At 39.8% G+C, this 24,640-nt stretch overlaps 3 protein-coding genes across 3 annotated transcripts in view; all 3 read left to right on the top strand.

Annotated features, from left to right (window-relative positions):
• The first annotated feature begins 2,122 nt into the window (after positions 1-2,122).
• Positions 2,123-12,998, top strand: LOC128365894 (cGMP-specific 3',5'-cyclic phosphodiesterase-like). The gene is made up of 22 exons (XM_053326518.1): positions 2,123-2,400; positions 2,609-3,281; positions 4,021-4,104; positions 4,336-4,416; positions 4,675-4,764; positions 4,988-5,125; positions 5,235-5,302; positions 5,469-5,617; positions 5,961-6,136; positions 6,230-6,280; positions 6,744-6,890; positions 7,138-7,266; positions 8,260-8,354; positions 8,539-8,626; positions 9,134-9,234; positions 9,330-9,407; positions 9,515-9,578; positions 9,682-9,756; positions 10,308-10,391; positions 10,537-10,656; positions 11,620-11,789; positions 12,938-12,998. Exons 1-22 carry the CDS (start codon positions 2,123-2,125, stop codon positions 12,996-12,998), a joined length of 3,000 nt encoding a protein of 999 aa, XP_053182493.1.
• A 276-nt stretch (positions 12,999-13,274) lies between these two features.
• On the top strand, positions 13,275-18,716 carry LOC128372441 (histone PARylation factor 1). Its single transcript, XM_053332498.1, has 8 exons — positions 13,275-13,331; positions 14,039-14,222; positions 15,108-15,294; positions 15,437-15,535; positions 16,518-16,671; positions 17,648-17,735; positions 17,860-18,032; positions 18,394-18,716. Exons 1-8 carry the CDS (start codon positions 13,293-13,295, stop codon positions 18,526-18,528), a joined length of 1,059 nt encoding a protein of 352 aa, XP_053188473.1. The 5' UTR covers positions 13,275-13,292; the 3' UTR covers positions 18,529-18,716.
• A 1,336-nt stretch (positions 18,717-20,052) lies between these two features.
• The window catches only part of LOC128365885 (ankyrin-2-like), a 115,782-nt gene continuing 111,194 nt past the window's right edge, over positions 20,053-24,640 (top strand). Inside the window, exon 1 of the mRNA XM_053326506.1 lies at positions 20,053-20,323. Within this exon, the coding sequence (XP_053182481.1) occupies positions 20,195-20,323 (129 nt within the window). The 5' untranslated portion in view covers positions 20,053-20,194. The remainder of the gene's footprint in view (positions 20,324-24,640) is intronic.

Below are 24,640 nucleotides of genomic sequence, written 5' to 3'. Positions count from 1 at the left end.
CACACACATATATCTCAGATAGTCCTTGACGGAGAGCAGAGGAGAACGCAATGTCTTGCCTGTGCTGCAGGAGGGAGGGAAAAAGGCCTCAGCACACCTACCAGTCCGCCTGCTGTTGCTGCTGCTGCTATTCCTACTGGTGTATATATGTCCTCTGCTGCAGTGTGCTCAAGCAGGCCTGCGTATCTTTCGGAGGAAGAGGAGAAAGGAGAAAGAAGAGATAGCAAGGGTGGTGGTGAGAGGAGGAGAGGCAGAGGAGGAGAAAAAAGAGAAAGAGAGAGGGATAACAAGGAGGATGGAGGTCCGTTGCCTGCTGATGCTGTGGAACTGATTCTGTGCAGCATCCACTGTGTCATGGCAGCCTCCTCCTGGAGCAGCCAATCACAATGCAGCTGTCACTGGCAGATCCACCCAATGCAGGTGATGAGGTGTAAGAGGCCAGCAGAGGGAGCAGTTTAACACTGAGTGGTGTGTAGTTTGACATTAGTAAAGTCCTGCATTTAATTGTTGGGGTTTGCAACCATCATATTTTTAAAAGAATCAAATGCTCACACACCAAATTGATTGATTATGATTGGATTCCTCTGAAGACAGTGTTAGATTAATGTCACATGACCTCTGATAAGCCTTTTCCTTAACAGTACAGTTGAGCATGGCTCAACTAAAAATATTGTCCATACCACAAACTCTTTGTGACCTCCATGCCTAAATCTTTCTTACACAAATCCCTGACCATGAACCCTCTGTGACCTCTGTTCCTAAATCTTTCTTACACAGATTACATGTCCATTGCTCTATGTACAATATCTATACTATCTACCGAATTTCACTTCAAAATTTGATAAGACTTACCTCTCTTTCAAACTTTCTGTATTATCCCAAATGTACCCTTCCATACTACCATATCCTATTTGTATGCAAGCATATTTTGGCACACATTTGAAATCACTACTGTATATACAATAAACTAAAATAAACGTATTCAAACTACGGACAAATAGAGGTCTCTTCAGATATTTTCATCGCTACCGGTTTTGGACAAATGTCTTGTTTTTTAAGGATAGACTACATAGCCCTGAAGTAACCCAGAAATACTAATACAATGAAAATTGGTGGAAAAAAAACAAAAAGTTTTATTAATTGTGCAGGTTATTCATGGTATGTGACTGAAAAGTCACCCCACTGAAAAAGTAGTGCAATAGTACAATAGCACAATGTAAGTACATTTATAAGTACTGTCCTTAAGTACAAATATGAGGTAAGTGTACTTTACTGGAGGATTTCCATTTTATCTTACTTAGAGGGAAATATTGTACTTTCTACTCCACTACATTTATTTGACAGCTTTAAATACTTTTCAGGTGATGATTTAATATTTAATCTTTTTAAAATACAACACATTCTTAAAGATGAAACCAGTGGTTTCTAACATGTTTGGCTATTGATGTCCTACAAAATGCAATGTCTATGCAGGGTCACATTTCACTTGTCCAAAACAGTCTAAAATAAAGTCCAAATACTGAAAACAGATTTGTGTATCAGAACTGTGTTACTCAGTTATCATGTCACCCCTCAGATTTATCTGGCCCAATCCCAACTGGGGGCCAACTGTTTGCCTATATTGAATCAGAGTCCACATCCATCAATCACGACATGCTGTATTCCGTATTAATAATCTAATGATGTTTTATATAATATGACCAAACCACTTTTATGTACTTTTACTTCAGTATGATTTTTTCATCCAGGAATGTTACTTTAATATGTGGTATTTTATATTGCTGTACTATTAACCAAGTAAAGGATCTGAAAACGTCTCCCACCACTGCTAATGAACATGACAACTGAATTCAAACTTCCTTAACCTGGTGTGGCTGGGGAATTAATGTCATGGAAAATGGTTGGAACCGAGTCATTAATTCTGTAGCCTAATGGATTTTCTCAGATCTGTCAAGGGATTACCTGGACTCAATCTTCCCACGGGCTTCCACTAAATACTCTTCTTGTCTCTCGGAAGTCAAGGTAGTCTACTTGTCCCCATGGCAGGTTGTTCTCCTAGATATCTCATCAGCCACAAAAACTGAGTTTAGCTGACCTTTTTTCGCTTTACTTGCGCGAGGGGATGCCCTGCCTCCACTGCGAATTGGTGGAGTCCATGGAGCCGGACAGTGTGATTCCCGGGGCATCTCCCTCCGCAGGGACAGTGGAGTCTTTCAACAGGGAAACGGTGACTGCGCCGCCGATGGTTCAGGGCATGGGTTGGTTCTTCTCCCCGCTGTGGAGCCCCCGCAGCAAGACACGTCGCTCGAGGTTTTCAGACGGCATGACAACCGAGCAAGTGGCATGGCTGGACGACCACTCTGATTATACGAGAGCGTACTTTTTACGCAGAGCTTCAGGGTAAGATATTTAACTTTTGTTTTTAAATGACAGTTGAAACTAGATGAGATTCCTTAAATGTGAAAAATCACTCATGATGTTAAGAGTGCACTTAATAGTAGGCTATAATGTCAATATTCATATACTAAAAAAAACTATGATGTGAAAAGGAAAAATTAATTTTCAATGCAAATTGTGCAAATCAATCATGTCAAATCTCTGATTTAAGGGCCAGTGGTCCACAGGCAGATATGTCTCCACGTCTGCCCAGGGTTCCAAGGAGCAGCTCTGACCACTCAGAACTGTTCAGGACGACTCATCCTCGCAGAGCTTCCTCTCCAATAACCAGCTCATTCCTGAGCACTTCATCCATAACAGACAAACTCAGACCCCTCACCCCCAATTTAAATGCTCGTGAGGGGATGGATTGCTTCAGTCCAGATCCACTGGGCAGGCACACCCCCTGCTCTCCTCGCTCTTCCCGCTGCTCTTTGTCCCCTTTTAGTCCCATTTCTCCTATTTGTCCATGCTCCCATGACGCACCTTTCTCTCCTCTTCTGTGTCCCACTGCTACAAAGACTGTGGCCTGTGGCTATGGTGAGGGATGCCCATGGATGATGGAGCTCTTAAGAGGAGGCCTCAGCTGGATGGGTTCTGTGGCAGACCTCTGCCAGGGGGCTGTCCTGCATGCTGGGGAGCTGCTGGCAGCTGAGGGCGGCTCCCTTTCCCTGGTAAAGAAAGACGGTAGTGAAAGGAACACCTTGGAGGAAGTGACTGACCCAACAGCATTGGGGGACTTCAGTGAGGGCCTCTGTAGCCATGCACATATGGAGCTGGTGAAGGGTATCATGGGATGTGTACTGGCTTCAGGGTCACCAATGAACTTGAGAGATGTATCTGAGGTAACCTGACACCTTAATTGTAGCTGTCATAGGCCTGTATTTTGCAGTGAGATCTATTCAACATGCAGCAGTTATGTTTTTACATGGTTCATTTTAGGGAGCAGGCAGGGGTATTTTCAATGAAGAATGTTGGCTCTACAGTTACAGTCACCCATTTCCTAGCAACCTGTTTTTAGTTGGTGACACAGCTATTTCATGGAGAGTGGGGCTGTGTAAGGGATTCCAGATGACGCACCTGCTTTTAATCCTTTTAGAGCTCTCTTCCACCGATTAACCTCTGATTATTGAGACGGTGGTGCTCTGTACTACACTACTGTGTTCCCTGTCCTTGCACACACCCGCTCATGCACACACACTCACACAAAGAGGGAAGATGGCACAGCTAAAGAGCTTATAGGTGATGCCCACACCACCACCTCCTTTTCCTCACCATCAATGTGATTAGGAATCAGTGCCAGCCTTTTGCACTGTGCTATACCAGGTAATCCCCAGTCAGTATAGCTGTGGATGTGCCATTCCTGTGTGACAACAAGGTTACAGAGAAATGTGTGTATTCCTGGCCACAGTTACTATCTGTAGATGTTACTATCTGTTGCTTCCAAATCACCTAATGTAATGTATTACGCACCATCATGTGAGCAAAGTAGAAACAAACTTAACATGAAGAATATTCAGCAAATAGCTCATGAATAAAATCTGACACATTTTATGTGCAATGTCAATTTGTTTATCCCCTCAGGACCCCAGGTTTGACCTCGAAGATGATCAATCATTAAAGATTAGGAGTGTTCTGTGTGTGCCCATCAAGAACCATGGAGGAGAGGTAATATTTATTTGAAGATATGTATTTGTGTTTCTACATGCTTCTGACTTAATCTTGTAAACATATAGACAGAGTTTGGAGTCAGATGTAGTATATTGTGTCAGAGATTATAATAATAAGTGTTTTTGTGTGTGCGTGTGCGTGTGTGTGTGCGTGTGTGTGTGTGTGCGTGTGTGTGTGTGTGTGTGTGTGTGTGTGTGTGTGTGTGTGTGTGTGTGTGTGTGTGGACAGGTGGTAGGTGTAGTGGTAATGATCAACAAGAGAGCTAGCAGCAATGGATCAGTTTCTGTTTTTACCAACATGGATGAAAAGGTGAGGAGTAGCGAGGTTTGGGTCTGTTATATTTGAATAATTATTATTGTGCATCAAATGTTAGAGTTCTTGACTATTGGTAGAACGCATACCCATGTTATGTAGTTGTTGTAGCCTGTTTACAAACATAATACACTGCACAGTATGTCTTAAACCACATATATTTTATTTAAATCAAAATGAATAATGCTTTTTAACAACAAATGACTAATAGCTGCCTCTTAGCCATGAATTTGACTTTTGGCTCTGATTGGCCAGGTGCTTTCCAATCACATGGATGTATTGGGGTTGGTCCTGGACAACATCCAGCTGTATGAAAGCTCAAGACAGGAGGCCAAACGCAGTCAGGTAACACCACCAGAGAGCCTTATCAAACTTGCTGTCTCTCTGTCAGTATCAGGTTGCATATTCAATAGTGTGAGCTAAGCTTCTGCACTGTGAAATGTGGTTATATCCCAAGAACCTGTTTTGGTTATACTGCACTGTATTTTGTCTATACACTGTTGGCATACTGATGGATCTATTAAGTTGTTGATGTTAACAGAATTGTATCTGTGTGTGTGTGTGTCAGGCCTTGATAAAGATGGCTCAAGTTTTATCAAAAGAGCACCACTCCTTTGAAGTTCTGCTGAGTAAGATGGCTGCCACCATCATGCCCTTCACACATGCGCAGTACTGCACCATCTTCATCCCTAATAAGGACAACAAGGTGTGCTATCCTGTTGGATTTCCTGTTTTTGTTGTCTTGTTTATAATAAGATGCATCACATTTTTCTCAATTGAAAATATGTTTTGTTGTTTTGGTGGTTTTATTTCAGATTTCTTTTTCCCAAGTAATCCACTTGGAGTGTGAGGAGCTCGGATCCACCTGCCAGATCTACAGAAGGTACTGACTGCTCAAAGCTAGACTGATAAAACACATGAATGATCATTGCTTGATTGGTAGCTATGTGGACTGACTTTTGCTAATGATAGTTTTTTATTTATGGTTGCTTGGTACAATATGCTTCAATATGACACTAGACGTAATACACATCTATATAATTTTTCAGGGAACTTGACATCAGTGATGTTGATCCATCATATGCCCTTCGAACCTTGGTGGGTATGGAAACACTTAACATGTCAGAGAGTTCTGAGGGATCCATTAAGAGTCTGATCTGCTGCCCTGTCAGGAATGAGAGATCTGAAAATGTTATTGGTAAGTCACTCTTGATGACAATTATTAGTCACCAGTCTCAGCTGTATACATAATTTTACATTACAAATGAATATAAATTCTACACTACTACACTACAGTCATTTGTCTGTATGGGTTAGCTATTGAATGGTAGTGTGGCTGTAGATAAGGTTTTAATTTAACCCTTGTAAACTACTAGATCACAAGCTTTATACAGAAGAGATGCAGGCAAACAACGTTATATTTGATATATCCACCCCCAACTGGTCTTAGTTCTTCTATCTAACTCCATTCTGTATCTCCTAAAGTTACGACTCAAAACATCTTTTTTACACTGTTCAACTGTTTCTGTATGTTCTTTTAGCTGTGTGCCAGCTGATGAACAAACTGAGCAGAGACTCAGATGAGATGGAGGCTTTTAACAGATATGATGAGCGCCTGCTAGAGGATCTGGCAGTGTACTGCGGCCTGGCTTTGCAGTATGTTCAGGCTGTCCAGATCACAGAGGAGCGGAGAGCCAGTATAGAAGTCACACAAGAGGTTGGTGAACTATTACACACTTTTGGTTTTCCACTCAAATCTTTAGCTTGGAGTCAGATGAACCTATTCAGACATTCACTCTTCTCCCTGTAGGTTCTTGCCTACCACATCACTGCAGCAGAAGAGGAAATCCAGGCATTGCAGGTGACTCTTAAGTAGAGATGACCACACTCTATGAACTTTTCACCTCTTCACGCTTCATCAGTATGATATCATACATGTGAATAATTTGTTGTCGAAAGAGGACAAACATTTGAAAACAAATAGATTTTGTCATTTTGTTTTATACTTCATGCTACATGCTCCACAATCACCATTTTTAATTTCCTCTAGAATAAACACTCGCTATTTTTGTCATCCTGACATAATGACTCCTGGTTTCTTTCTACGGGTTAGATTAACTGTCTTTAATGCCAACACACTGCTAATGCTTTGCTAATTTTAGGCTCTTGATTAGCTGCTATCACTGCAAAGGTCATCACTCATGTTGACCTAGATGTTTTCACTGCACATGTACTGTGTTGGCAATAGGTAGAAAAAGAAATGGTGTGTTTGCTGTTGTACTTGTACTTGTGGGTGATTGGATGTTCTGTTTCAATGTTTTCAGGAGGTCTCCATTCCCTCTGCAGAGTCACTGAATATTCTAGACTTTCATTTCTCTGGCTTTGGTTTACCAGAGGACCTCACCACACAGGCCACTGTTCGTATGTTCGTGGATCTCAATCTGGTGCAGGATTTCAAGATTGACTACAAGGTTACTAATCTTCTAGTGACCAGACTTCATGACATTTGTTTTTATTTGTTGCTGAAAAATGGGGAGTTGTTTGGTTTAGAGTAGTTAATATTTGGTTCTTTTAGATTAATCAAATGTAACAGAAGATAAGTGTGTTTTTTTATGGAAAATTGCAGTTGAAAATAAAAATAATAAATACATAATTAATTCAGATCATCCTAACTGATCCTAAAGAACTGATCACTCTTCTGATCTTGCTCTCCTGCAGAGTCTTTGCCAGTGGATCCTCACTGTGAGACGTGGTTACAGAAACAATGTGCCTTATCACAACTGGAGCCATGCGATGAGTACTGCTCAAAGCATGTTTGCCATGCTCATGGGCTCTGGTGAGCTCCAGGTTTGTGGATGCAAGTGTTTGTGTATTTTTGCTTGAATGTATAATACTTAAAAAGAAAACTCTTTTGATGGTACCAAACTGGAATGTTTCAGAATATTCCTTTGAAATATGTTGCATCATAGACATTTGCATTTTGCATTACATTTTGTTATTTACAAAATGACATTCATGAAAGAAAGATGTTGGATTAAGTGATTAATCATAAAACTTTTATGAGCTTATTAGCAAACTGAAAATGAGGCTAACACAAAGAAATTTGAGATTCTTGTGAAGTTTGAGCTATTTTAAAGTTTGTAGTGGAGTCATTCAAGGACTGCAGGGTTCCTCCCGTACAGAACACTCCTAATTATTTGAAAGAGGATTAGTTGTGGACCTTCTCAAAACCTCTTAACTGCTTTTCATGGGATCACTCACCAAACTAAATCTCTGCTCAAGTGACCTCTGTCACTCACTTCTTTCAGCCACTCTGTATTTTGATGATTTCTGTTTGATTTTTCATCATGTTTCCCCACTGGGTCTTTTAGTGGGTTACAGTAGTTGATGGAATTGCAATAAAAAGGCATTACACTTGTGTATGACATTTGTTTGATTTGCAGGTGCTCGTGGACATAAAGTCCTTAAGCGTTAGTGATTACAAAGCCCATTAGTGAGTTGGGCCAACTCTTTTCATTATTTGGCTACAAACATTTGATTGTCCAATATGTTCAAGGATATTATATACATACCAACTTTGTTGGAGAAACTGCAGCCAGTTCAAAATACTGCACACCTGTGCATCCAGCAGCATTTAAACCTTTTCAAACAACAATTTACTAAACTACTCTTACTACTACTCTTTGATTTAACTATGGAATTAAGTGCGTATTCTTTCCTGAATTTATTTCAGTGTGAACATGTACAGAGACGTGGAAAATTAAACAGGTCTTTGCTGTGTCTTTCTGTCTCCCTCTCTGTCCATATCTCTCTCTGTCCATCTCTCTCTGTGTATTACAGGGCATTTTTTCCCGTCTAGAGATCTTTGCATTGATGATAGCCACTCTAAATCATGATCTCGACCACAGAGGTGTCAGTAACTCATACATAGAAAGGTAAGATTACTTGTTTAGTCCACTCTTTACCTTTACTACTCAATTAAGTCATCTAGGGGCTATGTAATGGATGACTATGTAATTTGTGTTTATTCTTTATTATAGTGGTTATTCTTTCAGATGACTGAACTATTTTTTCAGCAGTCTCTCTCTCTCTCTTTTTATCTCTCTCTCCCTCTCTCAGGAGTCAGCAGCCTTTATCTCAGCTCTATGGTCATTCATCTCTTGAGAACCATCACTACAACTTGTGCCTGTTTATCCTCAACAATACTGTAAGCCTTCATTCATTCATCTTTTCATTCATTCCCACTCGTCTTACATAATTTAATCGATCTATAAGCTGTATAAATACAGTATACAAGTGTCAGTATGCATATAGGTGCTCTCTGTTTTTCTTAGAATGAAATCACTAGTAAACCGTAACATTTTTCAGTCCACTTTCCAGTCACCACACTTTTGGATTTTTTGCCATCTTTCTTTGTGTCTTACTGTTATCAGTTCAGCTTTATTTGGTATTTATTTTGTTAGTTTGATAGCAATAGATTATACTTGGAATATCTGTGCCTACTAGACAAAATTAAAAACTTCAATAGTTATTTTGCAAAATATTTTCATATCTGAACATTCTCACTCTCTCTTTCTCTTTCTCTCTCTTTCTCTCTCTCTCTCTCTCTCTCTCTCTCTCTCTCTCTCTCTCTCTCTCTCTCTCTCTCTCTCTCTCTCTCTCTCTCTCTCTCTCTCTCTCTCTCCCCACCCCTCTCTCTCTTGTCCTTTGTCAGGGGAGTCAGATTCTCAGCGGCCTCTCTCCGGAGGACCGCAAAGCTGTACTACAGATGATCAAAAGAGCAATCCTGGCCACAGACTTGGCTGTCTATATGGAGTATGTTACAACATAAATGTCAAACTTGCTATAAAACTCTCTAGCAAGTCTTGTTTAAATCTGAAAACTATTTCTGTGGCTGTGTCTTTTTCTAGGAGAAGAAAAGATTTCTTTTCTCTCAGTAAGAAAAGTAAAGTGAGCTGGAAGAGTGACAAACAAAGAGATCTGCTGAGGTGAGAATGAAATTATTTATAATCAGGAAGATATGATACTGATGTCTTTGATGGGGCAGGACATGGGGACATGATGCAGTCCTTGAGGATATTTATTTGCCCCTCAGGTCAATGTTGATGACAGCCAGTGACCTCTCCGCTATCACAAAGCCTTGGCCTGAACAGAAAAGGGTAGGCGTCACACACAAGTTGACATTGAACAAACACTTCACACTGTATGGCTCAGTCATTATGAGTACATCACAATCTTAACCTCACTCTTCCTCCAAAACAGCTCGCCAACCTGGTTGCCATGGAGTTTTTTGCACAAGGGGACAAAGAAAAAAAGGAGTTTAAAATCAAGCCAATTGTAAGTTTTGCCTTGACATCATGATGCCTAAGACTATTTACTATCCACACACATACTGGTGTGTATTCTATGAGAATGTCTTATGTATTGCCCATATTGCCCTTGGTCATGGTGGCATCATGGGTGATATTTTTTTAAATATATTTTCTCCATGTTGTCTTTAAACAGATGACAGAATGTGTTTTCATGGGCCACCATTGTCTCTCAGGCTGCACTTTGAGAACCCACAAATAAATTTGAGCTAGATCAATGACATTTCATGAGCCTTTTAATTTTATTTTGTTGTTCTCTGACATTTTTTTAATAGCTCTGACACTTACTTCTTACACTAAAGGCCTCAGACTTCACTGGTTAAGACGATTTAAGCAAAATAACTTTCAGAATTTAAATGTTAAAAGAAGCATTCAGGAATCCAGTTGATAGGATCAAAATGTTTTAGTGCTAATTCAACTATATTTTGAATATAACATTTTTGAACATGTTGGAGAAGTGAGCTAGGTTCTATGAAACAGTCCTATTCTTACAAAAGGTCTAAACTCTCTTTTCACAAGGACATCATGAACAGAGAAAACAGCACACGACTGCCGTACATGCAAGTTGAATACATTGATGACATCTGCTATCCACTCTATAAGGTGCGTTATTGCTTCTGGCCTCAAATGTGTGTGGATGTGGATAATGGTACATGTATGTGTCTCTGTGAATGTTGGTAATGTTTGTTCTCAGCTGTGATTTTCACTTTTTTATCATTCCAATATTGACACTCACTGTCTCCCTCAGGCTGTATCAAAACTGTTTGACACCTGCTCTCCAATGCTGAATGGCTGTAAGAAGAACAGAGAAAACTGGCTGCATATGGCTGAGGAAGCGGAGAAGGAAACCAGTGAAAATTGTTGTAGTGTAACACACCAAAACAATGGGGAAGATAATCAGACAGCTGAATAGAGAACTGGACGGATGATTATCACCTAGTTTTGGAAACAAAAAGGAATTTGACCTGCCTACAGCATCATCTAATGGACACGTATTGACTAAATCTGGACTTAGTGTTCATACATTTGAACTTTGACTCCCAAATGTGTCAATGCCACATACAATAATTGTGACTAATAAACACAATACTGCATTTATGTATATCCCGTAGCATCCAGTCCAGTGTTAACCCTGTAAGTAATATCAAGTCTCATAACAACAAATCATAGATATATTGATCTTTCTTTCTTCCGTTTTTAAGGACCAAAGCTGCAGAAGCCTGGACAATGAATTTGTTCATATCCATGGATCTGTATTTTTCTCTGTGCTGCACTGAATTTTATGAATGCATATCCATATGTGCAAATGCACACTGAGATTTGAAAATGTGTATGTGTATCCATATCTAAAAGTTCTACAGATGTGTTTCTTTTTTAGAATTAATTTGATCAGTAGCCAGAGGCCAACCTATGAAGCATTGCCACAGGCCAACAGCTCTGTGGGCGATTTTTGACATTGTGCTAATGCTATGAATATGTTCATAATCTGGTCAAAATTGCAGGTTTAGCGAAAAGATCTGCAAAAATGTGGATAATAATTTGATTTTTTGAGTCAAGGGAACTGTTGTTCACCACACATATTACAGTATGTATTTCCAGCACATTGTCATATAATGCCCTACAGTATTGTTTTTGCAAACCTTTTTGTTGATGTACACATCAATGCAATCAGTGGCTGTTCAGTGCGACCATGCACATTATACTGTAACATGTGTCTGAAAAGTGTTTGTACTTGTGTCACCCTATAGGGCCAGTGTAGTTTACATGGTGTAGTTTACTGCAGTGGTGATGACGAACCCTTTGGCATCAAGCGCTTTTGGTCTCCCTTTAGGTGGAAACTCCAAGCTACCAATGCACAATTTCAGAGACCCAGTTTTCAAGAGCTCAGGCTTCCAAAGGGGTTACCAGGGGTGCGAAATACATGATAGTGTACCAGAACCACATGACTGTATACCAGGTGCATGAAAAGTGTGATAGTGTGCCAGAACGACCAAGCACAAGGTGAAAAATGTCAAAGCATTTTACCTCTGCAGTGAGGGATACCACAAACATACCTTTGGCACGAAAACGATTTTGGTCTCACTTTAGGAGGAAAATTGTGACCATCGTCACAATTTCAGAAACCCAGTTTTTGGAAATGTAGGCCTCCCTCCTGAGACAACTCACCAGACTTGTGGCCGACCTTCCTGGGGTGCTCTTTGGGCTGCCTAAGCAGGAGTTTGCCTCTCAAACTGTGGTTTTCTTCCACTTTTGTACCACTGATCGATTAGCAACCCTGACCTGCCATCGGAGGGCCCCCGCATTTTTTATTCATTCACACACATTAAATGTATTTTAAAGGGATATTTTTCAAGTTTTCAATACTCTTATCAACATGGGACAGAATACATATGCTTCCTTCATGCAAGGTTTATTATTATTGGAAGCAAGTATGAATTTCGCTGTTATATTAGCTGTAAATATTGCTCATTTCTCATGCATGTTATACAGTAGAGCTCATTCTTTCTTAAGCTGATAACAGTAATTTAACAACTCATCGATCTGGGATGATAATGATGATATGTCATATGTGTACTGGACTGGGCAAAGAGCTGGATCAGGACGAAAGGCCAGGAGGCAACAGCAACTGGCAGGAGACTTCATAACGCTATGACTTAATGCACCGACAGCGAGGCGTCCATTTGTGACTGTAAAGAAGTTATATTACCTCTGATGTCCAACATGGATTGAAATGTTTTTGTTTTTTTAAAGTCACACCTACTGTAGCACCTTTAATGTCATGTACATGATTATGTGGATTATTTGATGATGTATCTAGTCAAGTGAATCACAGGTGATGGGAGAATTTAACGAGTCTGAGACAGAGGGGAGGGAAATTATTGCATTGTTCCCCAATGCTCATTTTAAACATCTGATTGAGAGAGATCTGCTGAGATAAAAGAGTGAACACTGGATGATTTTTTTCTTGAGTGCATCACATTTTTACTGTGACACATCATTTTGTATGTTGAGGGGTCAGGGTCACTGTTCTGCAGGATGAAATGAAGGAATACTTGCTCAAATAATTGTCTTAGTTTTAATCCATATCTCACTGATTTAGCCTGGTTGAAACATTGCGTGTGAGTGTGTTTCTTCTGGTTTTATGTCAGGTCTACTTTTTCTTTGGACAAATTAGCTTTCAGAGCTGCTGTGGGCAGCTTCCTGGCGTGAATGTGATTGTGTTACTTCAAAAGACATATCCCTATAAATGTTAATATTTTATCATTATGTATTTATACATAATGATAAAATATTAAAGACATGCAATTTATGTATGCATTCGTTCATTCATGATTTATGAATCAGCTTTAATATAAAAACTCAGTGGCACACTGGTTACACTTGGTTCGGGATCTGCAGTTAGTATTCTGGCCATTAGAGGCGGAGTTGTGCTTCAACGCGGCGCAGTTCCTGCTGATTGAGATCTACAGAAGAAGAGTCCGACGGCGAGACAAGAGGAAGAAGATGACAGGGCGCGCAAAAAGAAAACCCAAACCCATTCAGGTAATTTACGCCGCTTTGGTCACCTCTACTGACTTGCAGACATGTTTATTGGAAAAACGATTTGACCAGCCAACGAGTTGTGTTGTGTGTGGTTTTAATGGCGACAAATAATCTCCCGGTAAACGCTGTTGGTTAAGTGTTTGGCCCGCTGATGGACAACATGGCAGCAGTATCGTTGACTGTTCCCGCAGAGCCGCTTGGTCAGTGCGGCTCATACATACATACAAACAAACTGCTAAATGAAGTTACGTTTTACGTTTTGATGTTGATACCAGCAATGCTGCTTCACATCTTACTCTTCTCTTTGTGAAGTCCAGTGCAATGAAACGAGTGCCTTGGGTTTTGATAGCTAACATTAGATAGCAAATATTTCACACTACTGCTCACAGAGATTTAGTTTTTTGTATAAGTTTGATTCCTCCTGGGAGTCCTCGATTCATTTACCCTGAACACATCTGTACTAGTCAGTTTATTATAGCTAAAATCAATGCAATGTAACACAGCACTATGCACTAAAGCCTAACTTGTGGGAGCTTATGTTAGCAGAAGCTGTTTGTGTTGTTTTTGAAATTGATATTTAATGTTCCCTCATTGACAGAAATGTGGTGGAGGAGAACATATCAGAAACAACTTTAAATATATTGCAGTACAGTTCAATATATAGGGCTAGTTTAAACAGTTGTTTCTCTCACAATACATTTTTTCAGGAGTCGGGTACAGGCAATAGGGAGGTGAAGAAACCTCGGACAGATGATCCCAAAGCCATTCCACTGTCAGCGGTGGATTCAAAGCAACGTGATGAGATGCTGCAGTTATACAAGCTTCAGATGCCAGAAGATCTGTACCATTTCTGGGATTTCTGCAAGGAGCTTTGTCCTGACAACCCCCATGGTATACTCTTTAAACTAACACCATATCTTGCTACTATAATGCTGATGGGACAGACAGTGCTTGTGACATTAAAACAATTATTCTGTGCTCAAGCATACAAAAAAACCTGGAAAGAGACACTTGCTTCACTGCTTCTTAGCAAATTAAAAGTCTTGGCTGGAATATTCAATACCATTCTTCTAAAATAGACCATACTATACAATCTAAACTTGTCCGTTTTGTGTGACCAACAGTCAGATAGTCCAAATGTATTAAATTTAGAACAGGAAAGCAGAAAAGCTTGGCAGTACCAATGAAGTAACCAGAAAATGTCTTGCATTACTTAAATAGCAATTTGTTCCATTTCTGTCGACTAACTGATTAGTAATGGCAAATGTTAGGCATGCAAATTCAAAGTTGTCCAGACTTAGCCCATGGTGACCTCCATAGCAGATTTTTCAACCTTAGCATTAGCCAAGTGCATTGGAAATCTGACATAATGATTAGATTAACTATCTTTTATTGTCATTGTATGAGTACGTCAAAATTAAAGTTGTGAAATTTAAGGTGAAGATAAAAACACCAAATACCTGATGTTAGCATTTAGTACTAATATTGCTAGCATGTTGGGCAACTAACCCATAGTTGTCCAGACATCTCACCCTAAACGTGATAGTTCACCAAAGTCACCATCCGTAGATTCATGCTGCTAGCATGACTAAAAAGCAGTGTTTGTACAATTTATGAGGTGTGTTTAAAATGATTTTGATTCAGAATATTTCTGTTAATACTTCTAATTGTAAAGACCATGCACATTGGAAAAATTAAGGACTATTATAACTTAGTGTCAGTATTTAATTTGATTTCTGTATCAACATTTTTCTTATGAATCTTAATCTTTTATAGATGCGCTGAAAGACACACTTGGTTTGCGGCTTGTTGGTCCTTTTGACATTCTAGCTGGAGCTCACAAAAACTCTAAGAATCCCCAGCCGAACTTCCATCTTCACTGGAGGTATTTTTATGACCCACCAGAGTTTCAGACCATACTTATAGGGAGTGAGGACAGCCGACACCATATTGGCTACTTCAGGTACAGCCACACACTTTTTTAACACTTGCTTAACCAGCTACAGTGTGAGAGCACTAACTGTGTATAACATTAACTGTGAATACACCAGTGTGGGTTGTTCTGGTTTATTTTTAATTAATTGTATTTTTCTCAACTCCACCAGGGATACTCCAGACTCCCTCCCCTCATTTGTTGGGGAAAATGAAGCCAAGAAGGGCTACACTATAACACAGATGGGGGACAACGTGTTCGCTGCTGTCCAGTGAGTACTGATCCACACATATTTGCCACATTCTTTATACTGGAGGACTAGTTACAAAAGGGCTCAGAAAGATGGTTGAATGTCTACCATACAATATGATCAAGTCTCCAAGTGTCAGGTGATCAATAGGAGGCTGGGCACATCATCCACCTGGCATTGGGAGTTATGTTCAAATTTCATAATGCACAATTAAAATACAACTGGTTGAGTACATTGGGCATAAGTCCGAACCTAATGTCACTTGACTTTTCATTTGCCACCAGTAGCCGCAAGTGTATAAGTATGTCTGTCATCAATCACATACTGAAATATGATTACGATGTTAAAACCTACAGCCTGTTTCAAACATGGACTTTGTATCTGCTGTCTCTGATAGTACACAAGCATCGAACAGAATATTAAGTTATGACTATCATTTCATTTGTATTAGAACACATGATATGTATAGCTTTTTGCTTGATATTCATTTAATTTACTGTACATAGAGTGCTGGTCCCGGTTGCACTGTGAGGGCAAAAATAGGTTTTGTAGACTGATGTGACATGAGAAGAATTTCCTCAGCAACTTAAAATCGTGTCAGAGAGTCATAATTGTCTCTTTCATCTTTTTCTGTCCATATTTTACTCTGTGCTGCTGCTGCTGCTCTATCGCTACCCTGATGGCATTCAGTTCAGACTAGTGCCATGTTTAAAGTTTTACAGATGTTACTAGATTTGGCCTAGTAAGATTGCTGTTGTGAGTGACTTTGGTGATAAATAATAAAAAGATTATTCTTAAAAACCCAGTGTCTTATTCAGACCTGAGAGTGGCATGAAATTGCTGTAAGATAAACACCAAGGGGTGCTCATAGTGGAATATCTGGATAAAATACATACTGTTCATATTATGGTCATATAACTTACTGTGTATGTTCCTTGGTCTTCATGTATGGAGGTAGAGGAGAACTTGATTAAGACCTTTTTTCTGTCTGTCTTTTCAACAGCCTGTTTCTGCTGCGTAAGAGGAAAGAGAGAGGCAACCTGAAAGCAGGGAGAGAAGCTTTCGAAAGCTTGGAGGCAAAGCTGAGAGACAGAGCAGAGACTCTGAGTTTATCTCTAGAGCAGAAGACCAAAGGCATGAAGCAGAGGGACAAGAAGGTAGCTTGCACAAACTAACAAAATCTATAAGGTTTGAGGATAGGGCTGGGTAGCGACACTGATTCCCCAGATTCAGTTTGATTAAATATTGGTTCAGTAAGGGATATTTCAGTTACAATACATATTTTTACTGGATATGAAAGAGATTCTCAGAAATATTGTTGTAAATTGTACAAGCAACAATCTAACCTGGTGCATTATTAAAAAGATTAATCTTTATATTAAGAATTGGTCCCAAGCAGACACAATAATGTACTTTTTATTCAACATGACCAACACATAACAGCAGTCAACAGTATTGACACAATATTTAACCTCCATTTTTCAAATCTTACATAAGTCTTTGCTTTTGTCCAGCTTTTCTCTGTCTTCAGTTTTTAAATTTGAAATGCAACCAAGCTTGGTGGTGCCTTCAGTGGAGCAGCTCCTGCCATGTTTTTGATTAAACTGAAGTCTCACATGGCCAGATCTCATTGCAGGAAGAACCAAAGGCTGGCCACACAAGAGTAACAGGGTTAAAACTTCACATATCCATGGGAAAAGGAATAGGTTGTTTTTTTTTAAACCCAGCCCTATTTAAGGACCTCACTCATTATAGATTCTCCTAATCTCTAACTCAAATGGAGCTGCTGTTATGCCCAGGACCACCAGACTCTTCCACTGCAAATGAACCAATATAATTCAATATTGTTGTATTTATGTATATGTATATGTAAAGGAACATCTTTGGCATAGGGGCAGTGACTAAACCTATCACTACTTTGTATGCACTTGTGACTACACCACGTATCCCACCCCCCGTCCTTCCTTTATTTCCCTCTCATTTATGTAATCAGAGCCCTCATGCAATGTAAAGCTGCAACTTATGTAGTATAATTTGACAAAATAGGGGATTTTTATTTTAAAGTGGTCATCTGGCAAAAAGAAATGTTTGTCAAGTTGACAACAGGTAATGAGAACTCTCATAACATCATAGGTGGTCACAAAGACGTTCCATGGTGCTGGCATCGTTGTGCCTGTAGACAAGAACGATGTGGGATACAGAGAACTGCCAGAAACAGACGGTGAGCATATATAATGTATTTAACATTTACATTCTTGAAGGTATTTTTCTGATGTGTTTCCTTCCTTCTGATTAATCAATTTACTCAATGAGGAAATGACATGCTTTTCTTCCTCTGTGTACAGCTGGTCTGAAGAAGATCTGCAAGGCCATTGCTGAGGCACGGAATGATGAAGAGCGCGTCAAAGCCTTTGGACCTCTCCAGGAGATGATCACATTTGTTCAGTTTGCCAATGATGAATGTGACTACGGCATGGGTTATGAGCTAGGAATAGACCTCTTCTGTTTCGGATCCCATGTGAGATTCAAAATGGTTTATTTGACTACATCTGCTGTCTGCCTGCTTCCTGACTAGTCTCTTGAATATATAAACTGCAGATGTTAAAGGTGTCTTCACCTCCCTGTATGTAAATGTATGTTCCAGTGGCTTATTATTATTATTATTATTATTATTATTATTATTATCATTATTTATTATTATCATCGTCATCTCCGATTGGTCTTAATTTCTACACAGTGCTACCTCAATGTGTTGTGGCAGATGTCATGTGGTTGGGAACTGCTGCTTTAGGACATATAAAAGCCTTTATGTTGCAAAATCACAACAATTGTAGTGGAAGGAAATAGATTATTAATCTTTGGTCTCCTGTCTCCTCCAGTACTTCCACAAGGTCATCAAGCAACTTTTACCCATGGCCTACAACTTGCTGAAAAGGAATTTGTTTGGAGAAGTTCTCGAGGCCCACCTCTGCAGCCGAAACCACGACAACCTGGACCAACTCTCTGCACATTAAAAAGGTTCTGAAGTACACTTGAGTTCTAGCTCTTATAAGCTTTCCCCACCATGTGTCATTGTCCTCTGTTGTTTGTTATTGTTATTGTTTCTTGGTGGTTTTTGGTGCTGCTGTCATTGATTGGAACCAGTTCAATTATTCTTATTTGTATAAGGTACATGTAGATGTCTAATAAAATATTTTTATATTTTTAACATGTCTTTTTTTTTAATATAATTATTATATTACGATTATATGAAGGGATTATTCATCTAATGAGTTTAAATTTACATTACCCAACAGTCAATGTGTTCTCTATACAATAGATTAATTTTCAGATTTAGATCATTAATAGAGAATGTTTTTCACAATTGGTTCGGAGACTGGTGTGATATGTAATCTTATAAAACACAGCTTGTAGCACAGTATTGTGGTTTGAGTGTAGTATCATGCAGTTGAAACAGAGGGCAAATTATAAAAAGCAACTGACGCACAGTAACCAGTAACTGGTAATCCAGTTGTGCTTGCAAAGTTTCTGTTGTTGACTATCAAAACACTGGTATGATAAAGTGCATCTAATATAGCTGTGCTAACCATTCAAATCTAACCATCAAGTCTATCTTCAGCAAATTTCTTCAGACAAGTAGGATAATAACTCGAGACTGACATGAAATACAGTGTCCAAAGTTGAATGTTTTCAGTTAAATTTTTCTAAGGTGACATTTCAGAGCATTTTTGCTTATTGATTTGGTCACACTGGGCTCCTTCAAATCATTGGAAGAAAGTAAAGATTAATTCATATGCATTTTATAAATAAACAATCTTACAGTAATTATATGACACAGCACACACTTTTCCCTCTACTGCTGCAGAAACGCAAGAGTGGAGGCATGGATATATGGGTGGGGGCAGCAGAAGCAAAACAGGAGCGACTGCTTGCTGGTACATTCAAGTGCCTTTATGAATAATCTGGTGACAAATATTTACGAATATATATATATATATATATATATATATATATATATATATATATATATATATATATATATTAGGACAGGTCGAGCAGTAGCCTACTAGCCTATAGAAGTTTTGCTGTGTAAAAAATACGATTAACGCTGTTGTGGCAGTGTATCATTACTTGTGATGGGAAACAACATGATTTAACTCGGATTAGGAGTGACGGTATGTCATTTTCTAATTAGTCACATTATTTTATCACCTAATCACACCATAGTGTACGTCATGTTCGCTATTGTATCTCCCTCCCCTTAGGCGGTATTTCAAAGACTGGGGTGTCAGAAATATACAGTATTGCAGGTTGGTTCACAATCGACATTGGTTCGCAGAGTTTCCGGCTGTCCGCGAAGGCAGCATTGATCCTGCGGAGTTTCGTGGAAGCGCATCCAAGGCGCGCGCACATATTCACACACAAACACACGCAGGCTACGGCAGCACACCGTGAGCATCTCTGAACGCAGGGAGCGCTCGTTGTAGTTTGACAGCCTGGAAGAATTACAGTCTTGTCGCTTCTGTCACGTTTGAACAATGACTCCTTCTGACGCCGCAGAATGATCCCTTGCCTCATCGAGCCCAGTGGATTCTGAGGCCCGCACAGAAATCCACCTTGCACCGGCAAAAGGACCCTCACTGACAGCGTCGCCTCCTGCAGCAGTCAGCCCGAGACAGAATGTCAAGCAGCCCCGAAGGAAGTCTCTCCAGGGGCGGCGGCTCCGACCATGACTTGAAAATGGCCTCTTCGAGCAACACGTCCCCCGAGGGTGGACCACCGCCGCTGCACCAGAACCGTATACGGCAGGTGAGTGTCTGTCCGCAGCCTGCTCTCTGCATTGACTGGCCCAGTCAGCCGTGTAAAAGAGCTGCCGCTGCTGATGCTGCGCTCTCAGGGAGACCAGTCAAAGGCGTTGCCGTGCCTCAGCTCATCGGCGCTGGCGATCTGTTGGATCCACACAGATGTTTCATAAAATGGGTTTGGATAGGCAACTAATTTGAGTCAACCTTCCCTTCAGAGAAAATTTGTTATGATAATGTATGTGATAAAGGTGTGCTTCAGAGGTGTTTGTGAGAACACCCAAATAGGCCAATTGTACCAGTGGTTGTTATGGCCGTCTAAATAAACATCACCAGGCCTGCATGGACTCGACTGGTTACTATTGCAGGCTGCAGTGAGGCATGTTTGCAACTTCTGATGCATGTCTGTAGGTTTACTGTATGGATGAACCACCAGAGGCTGAGCATCCCTGATTCTGTGTTCTGATGAGTTGTCCCATTTGCCCTTCTACCCAAAACATGACCTATTGCAATAACTTTGTAGTTTGATTACTTGAACAGTTGAGATTTTGTATTGGTGGTCTGTACCACATAATGGTTGTTTCATATCTCTTTGTTTGTGACAAACACTCACTAGTCTACTTGTTTTTGGTTCTGTTTCATCATAATGCATTGCTTGGTGTGTGTGTGTGTGTGTGTGTGTGTGTGTGTGTGTGTCCACTAAGTGTTCTCTCAGGCCACTGTTGGGCTGGGCTGGTTTTGCTTGTAAGTCTCTCTGTCCTTGTGAGGACTGGAAACCAGATATCATTATTTAGATATGCTTCCTCCTATCTTCTCCTCTCCTCTCCTCACCTCTCCTGTCCTCTCCTCTCCTCTCAAAAACTTTAGTTTATTGCTAGAAAAGGTGTATTTTGATAAAAGGATACATTGCTGTAAATACAGGAGCCTCCTAGGAACAACAATTTAAACCATACAGTCAATTCATTTATATCCATGTGTCTGTTTTCATACGATATAAACAAGAAACTTAAAGTCAAATTTTGCCATTGTTATTTGACTGTATGTGTGTGGTTGTGTATTCTGTGAAAGTGAGCCAGTAGATGGTAGATGGTGGTTGTTTCCTGTCTCAGTGCACTCTCTCAGGCTAATGTTATTTCAGTAATGGACTGTAGTGCTACACACACACACACACATATGCACACACACATAGACACTATCCTTTTTGGGTGGGGCCACAGAGCTCATATACTATGCATTACATACAATGCATTCAAGAGTTTTTAGTAACCAGCCTTGAAATATGAAATCGGCACAGCTCAAACAGGTGTGTTTGTGTGCTGATGATTAAGTGAGTACATTATGCACAGGGAAAACAATAGTTATGTCTATTTGTTGGCGTGTCATCTAACACAGAGAAAGGAGATGAGCAAATTTGTAACCAGTTACTAACTGGAGAAAAGGAGAGTCCTTAAATTTCCTGTATACAGTTTCTTATTCAATTGACATCTAAATACTTTGGAGGCTAAAAAGTCACACTAAACGAATCTGAGCATAACTGTTAACATAATCTTTTATACTGTACCTTTTACAGACATCTGGATCTATATACATGCAGATATTACCTCATAAGAGCTTATCTCGTAAGTACTTACCAGCCTATAGTGATCTGATCTTCAGCAGCCTTTGATATGGAGTCATAGTTGTACTTTTACTTGAAGTTATCGTTTTTGTTGTCTTACTTTACTTTTGCTTTATTTATTATCCATGGCAATCATTTTAGTGAATTTAGTGCCATACTTTCCCTATCCATTCTTCTTCATTGTCAAAACCTGGCACCCAAATTAGGCAAAACACAACTTGACTGCCAACGGATGGGTTGGAGATTTAAGGTGTGTTACTCTAGTTACGTCACTAAAGGCAATTTATCAACTTGATAAAGTCACCCTGAATTCTCAAAATGTTTTTTTTTTCACATATACTCCTCAAGAACTGTAAACATACTTAGTATGGGTCCCCTGTGGGATATAGCATACTAACTGAGACACCTGATTGGTTCAGAGATTCTTTTTCAGTCCAGTGCCTCCAACTTAACCTCATTGATAGATCACAAGTGGCAGTGTTGATTAATGATGATGTCCTTGCTGTGGTGCTAGTAGCTCCTACTGTTGGTCTGCCTGTACTTTTTCCTTTTTTGCTTATTTGGTTTTTTTTACACCTTCAACAGGCCAAGAGTGGTCATCTAGCATCATTAAGAAACTGCACGATGTCTAATCAGGCAAAAGTGAAAATACCTGTGTATGTGTATCGAAGGTGTATAGGCCTTTAAAACATTATAACACATGGGAGGGTGACACTTTTAGATTAGATTAGATTAGATTAGATTAGAAAGTCTTTATTGTCCCCAAGGGGCAATTTGAATTGCAACAGCAGTCGACAACCAAATTCACACCATAAAAAAAAACAAAACAAAAAAATAGTACAATACATAGACACATAAATATATATAATAAATGTCATCAGGTTATAACTCACCTGACCAATATAACTTGAAAGTCGAAAAGCTAGAAGACATTTGCCTTCAAATCTTGCAGCATTTGCATTAATTTGGAGTTGTATTTCTCACCCCATGACATACCCTGACAGTACCAGTCAAAACATGTTTATGTGTAAGTCTAATATTCACTTTAGCTCTGTTATGGTAAAGAGAAATACTTTCTTCACCTGTTTTGTGTGCTATTTTGTCTGTCTGCTGTTTGATACCGGGACTGTAGCTTACAGTGGGTTTACCAGATGACAAGAACAGTGTGACAGTAAGTGTGTGCTGTAAAACCACAGCAATGAAATAAGAGGTCAGGAAGCTGCACTGAGCCAAAGAGTTTGATGAGAAGTCTCTGGGTTCACCCCCTCTCTCCACCACCCCCATTTATGTCAAGTTACATTTGATTCCTTTTATAACCAAGAAGTATTGAATGAAGGGATAGTACATTCACTCAAAATTGTGCTTTTAAAGTTACAAATGGTAGGTGAATAAACACTGATTTGAAAGAGTGCATGAAGTGTACTCCAAAAGGTACAATTCTAGTCATCTTCTGAGAGTGTAGTGGTATACAGTCCTACAGTCATCAGGTTGGTCTTATTTGCAGAACCTGACAGCAACGTTTTTCAAATGGCTTTTTCCAGGTTTTGAAAGGGTTGTCATAAAAGTTGCAGTATTGGATACCTCAAAATCTCTGCAAACAAATTTTAAGCTGTTTTGTTACAGAGAAAATGGGTAAAAGTAAGACATTTTGGTATAGGTCAGAAAACCTTAAGTGGAATATATCTTCTGAAACACAGTGTAGACATAATGTGCAGCACAATAATAACAGATCCAGCTCCACAAAGAGAAAATGACAAAAGGACACTGTGATGGGAGACTCTTACTTGCAGGTCTAAAAATACTCCCTGTCTCTTGTGTGATTGTCCTAGAGTAAAATAGCTTTTTCCTAGCCAAGTGGCTGTGTGTCCAAGTCTCTTTGCTCACTGAACCTGTGTCACTGGGCATTCACATACAGTGCTGCTCTGGGCTGGTGTTGAGCTATTGCTTCCCGCAGTCTGAACAATATAGAGACTGCATCATAATTTTGCTCCCCTTTGCCTGTGCCAGTCCCCTTTCCCGTGGTTTAGCAGAAACTTAGAGCTCAGTTTGCAGAGATCAAGTCTAGGACTAGATTTCATGGCACTGCAGTCTGATGATAAGTGAAATCTCCAGGCTTCAGCAGTGGAAATTACCACTGTTAGAAATACACTTTCAAAAATATGATTACAACCCTACAAAAGATACAGATGACTTTGGAGACTGATGACGAATCTCCTCTTTACCTCTAAGCAGAAATGGTATTTTCTGGTCTTATATCTGGAGATGACTTGTGTTCAGGACTAGATGACATGACCTATTTCTTACTCACTGTATGATCTCATAATTCAGTTTATTTTATAGCTCCACATAGTTGCACCCCATTCCCTGTCCACTTTCTTTTCATCTTACCATCTATATTTCCTTCTATTAATGCCTCATGTTGTCCTTTACCCTAGATTTCTACTTGTCTTTGGCTGTCACTCCTGTTTCATCTTTAATTTCCCTCCAAAATACCTTTCCTCCCTCCCCCCCTTGGTCTCCCCCACACTCCTCCTCACTGGTCCCTACACTGAGGTCCTGATGTGCCAAGAGGTCAGATTTCACTGCAGCCTTTGACATTTTCATCTCTCTCTTTTCCGCCCATCTGCCTCTGTGTCTTCTCCTTGTCTGAGTCTGCCTGCCTATCTGTCTACTTCTATTTCTCCACTGGGAGTGGTATGATGGGCT

This window comes from Scomber japonicus, chromosome 2 (genome assembly GCF_027409825.1).
Source record: "Scomber japonicus isolate fScoJap1 chromosome 2, fScoJap1.pri, whole genome shotgun sequence".
NCBI lineage: Eukaryota > Metazoa > Chordata > Actinopteri > Scombriformes > Scombridae > Scomber > Scomber japonicus.
The sequence above is the reverse complement of the archived record's forward strand: the minus strand, read 5'-3'. Positions and strand labels throughout refer to the sequence as shown.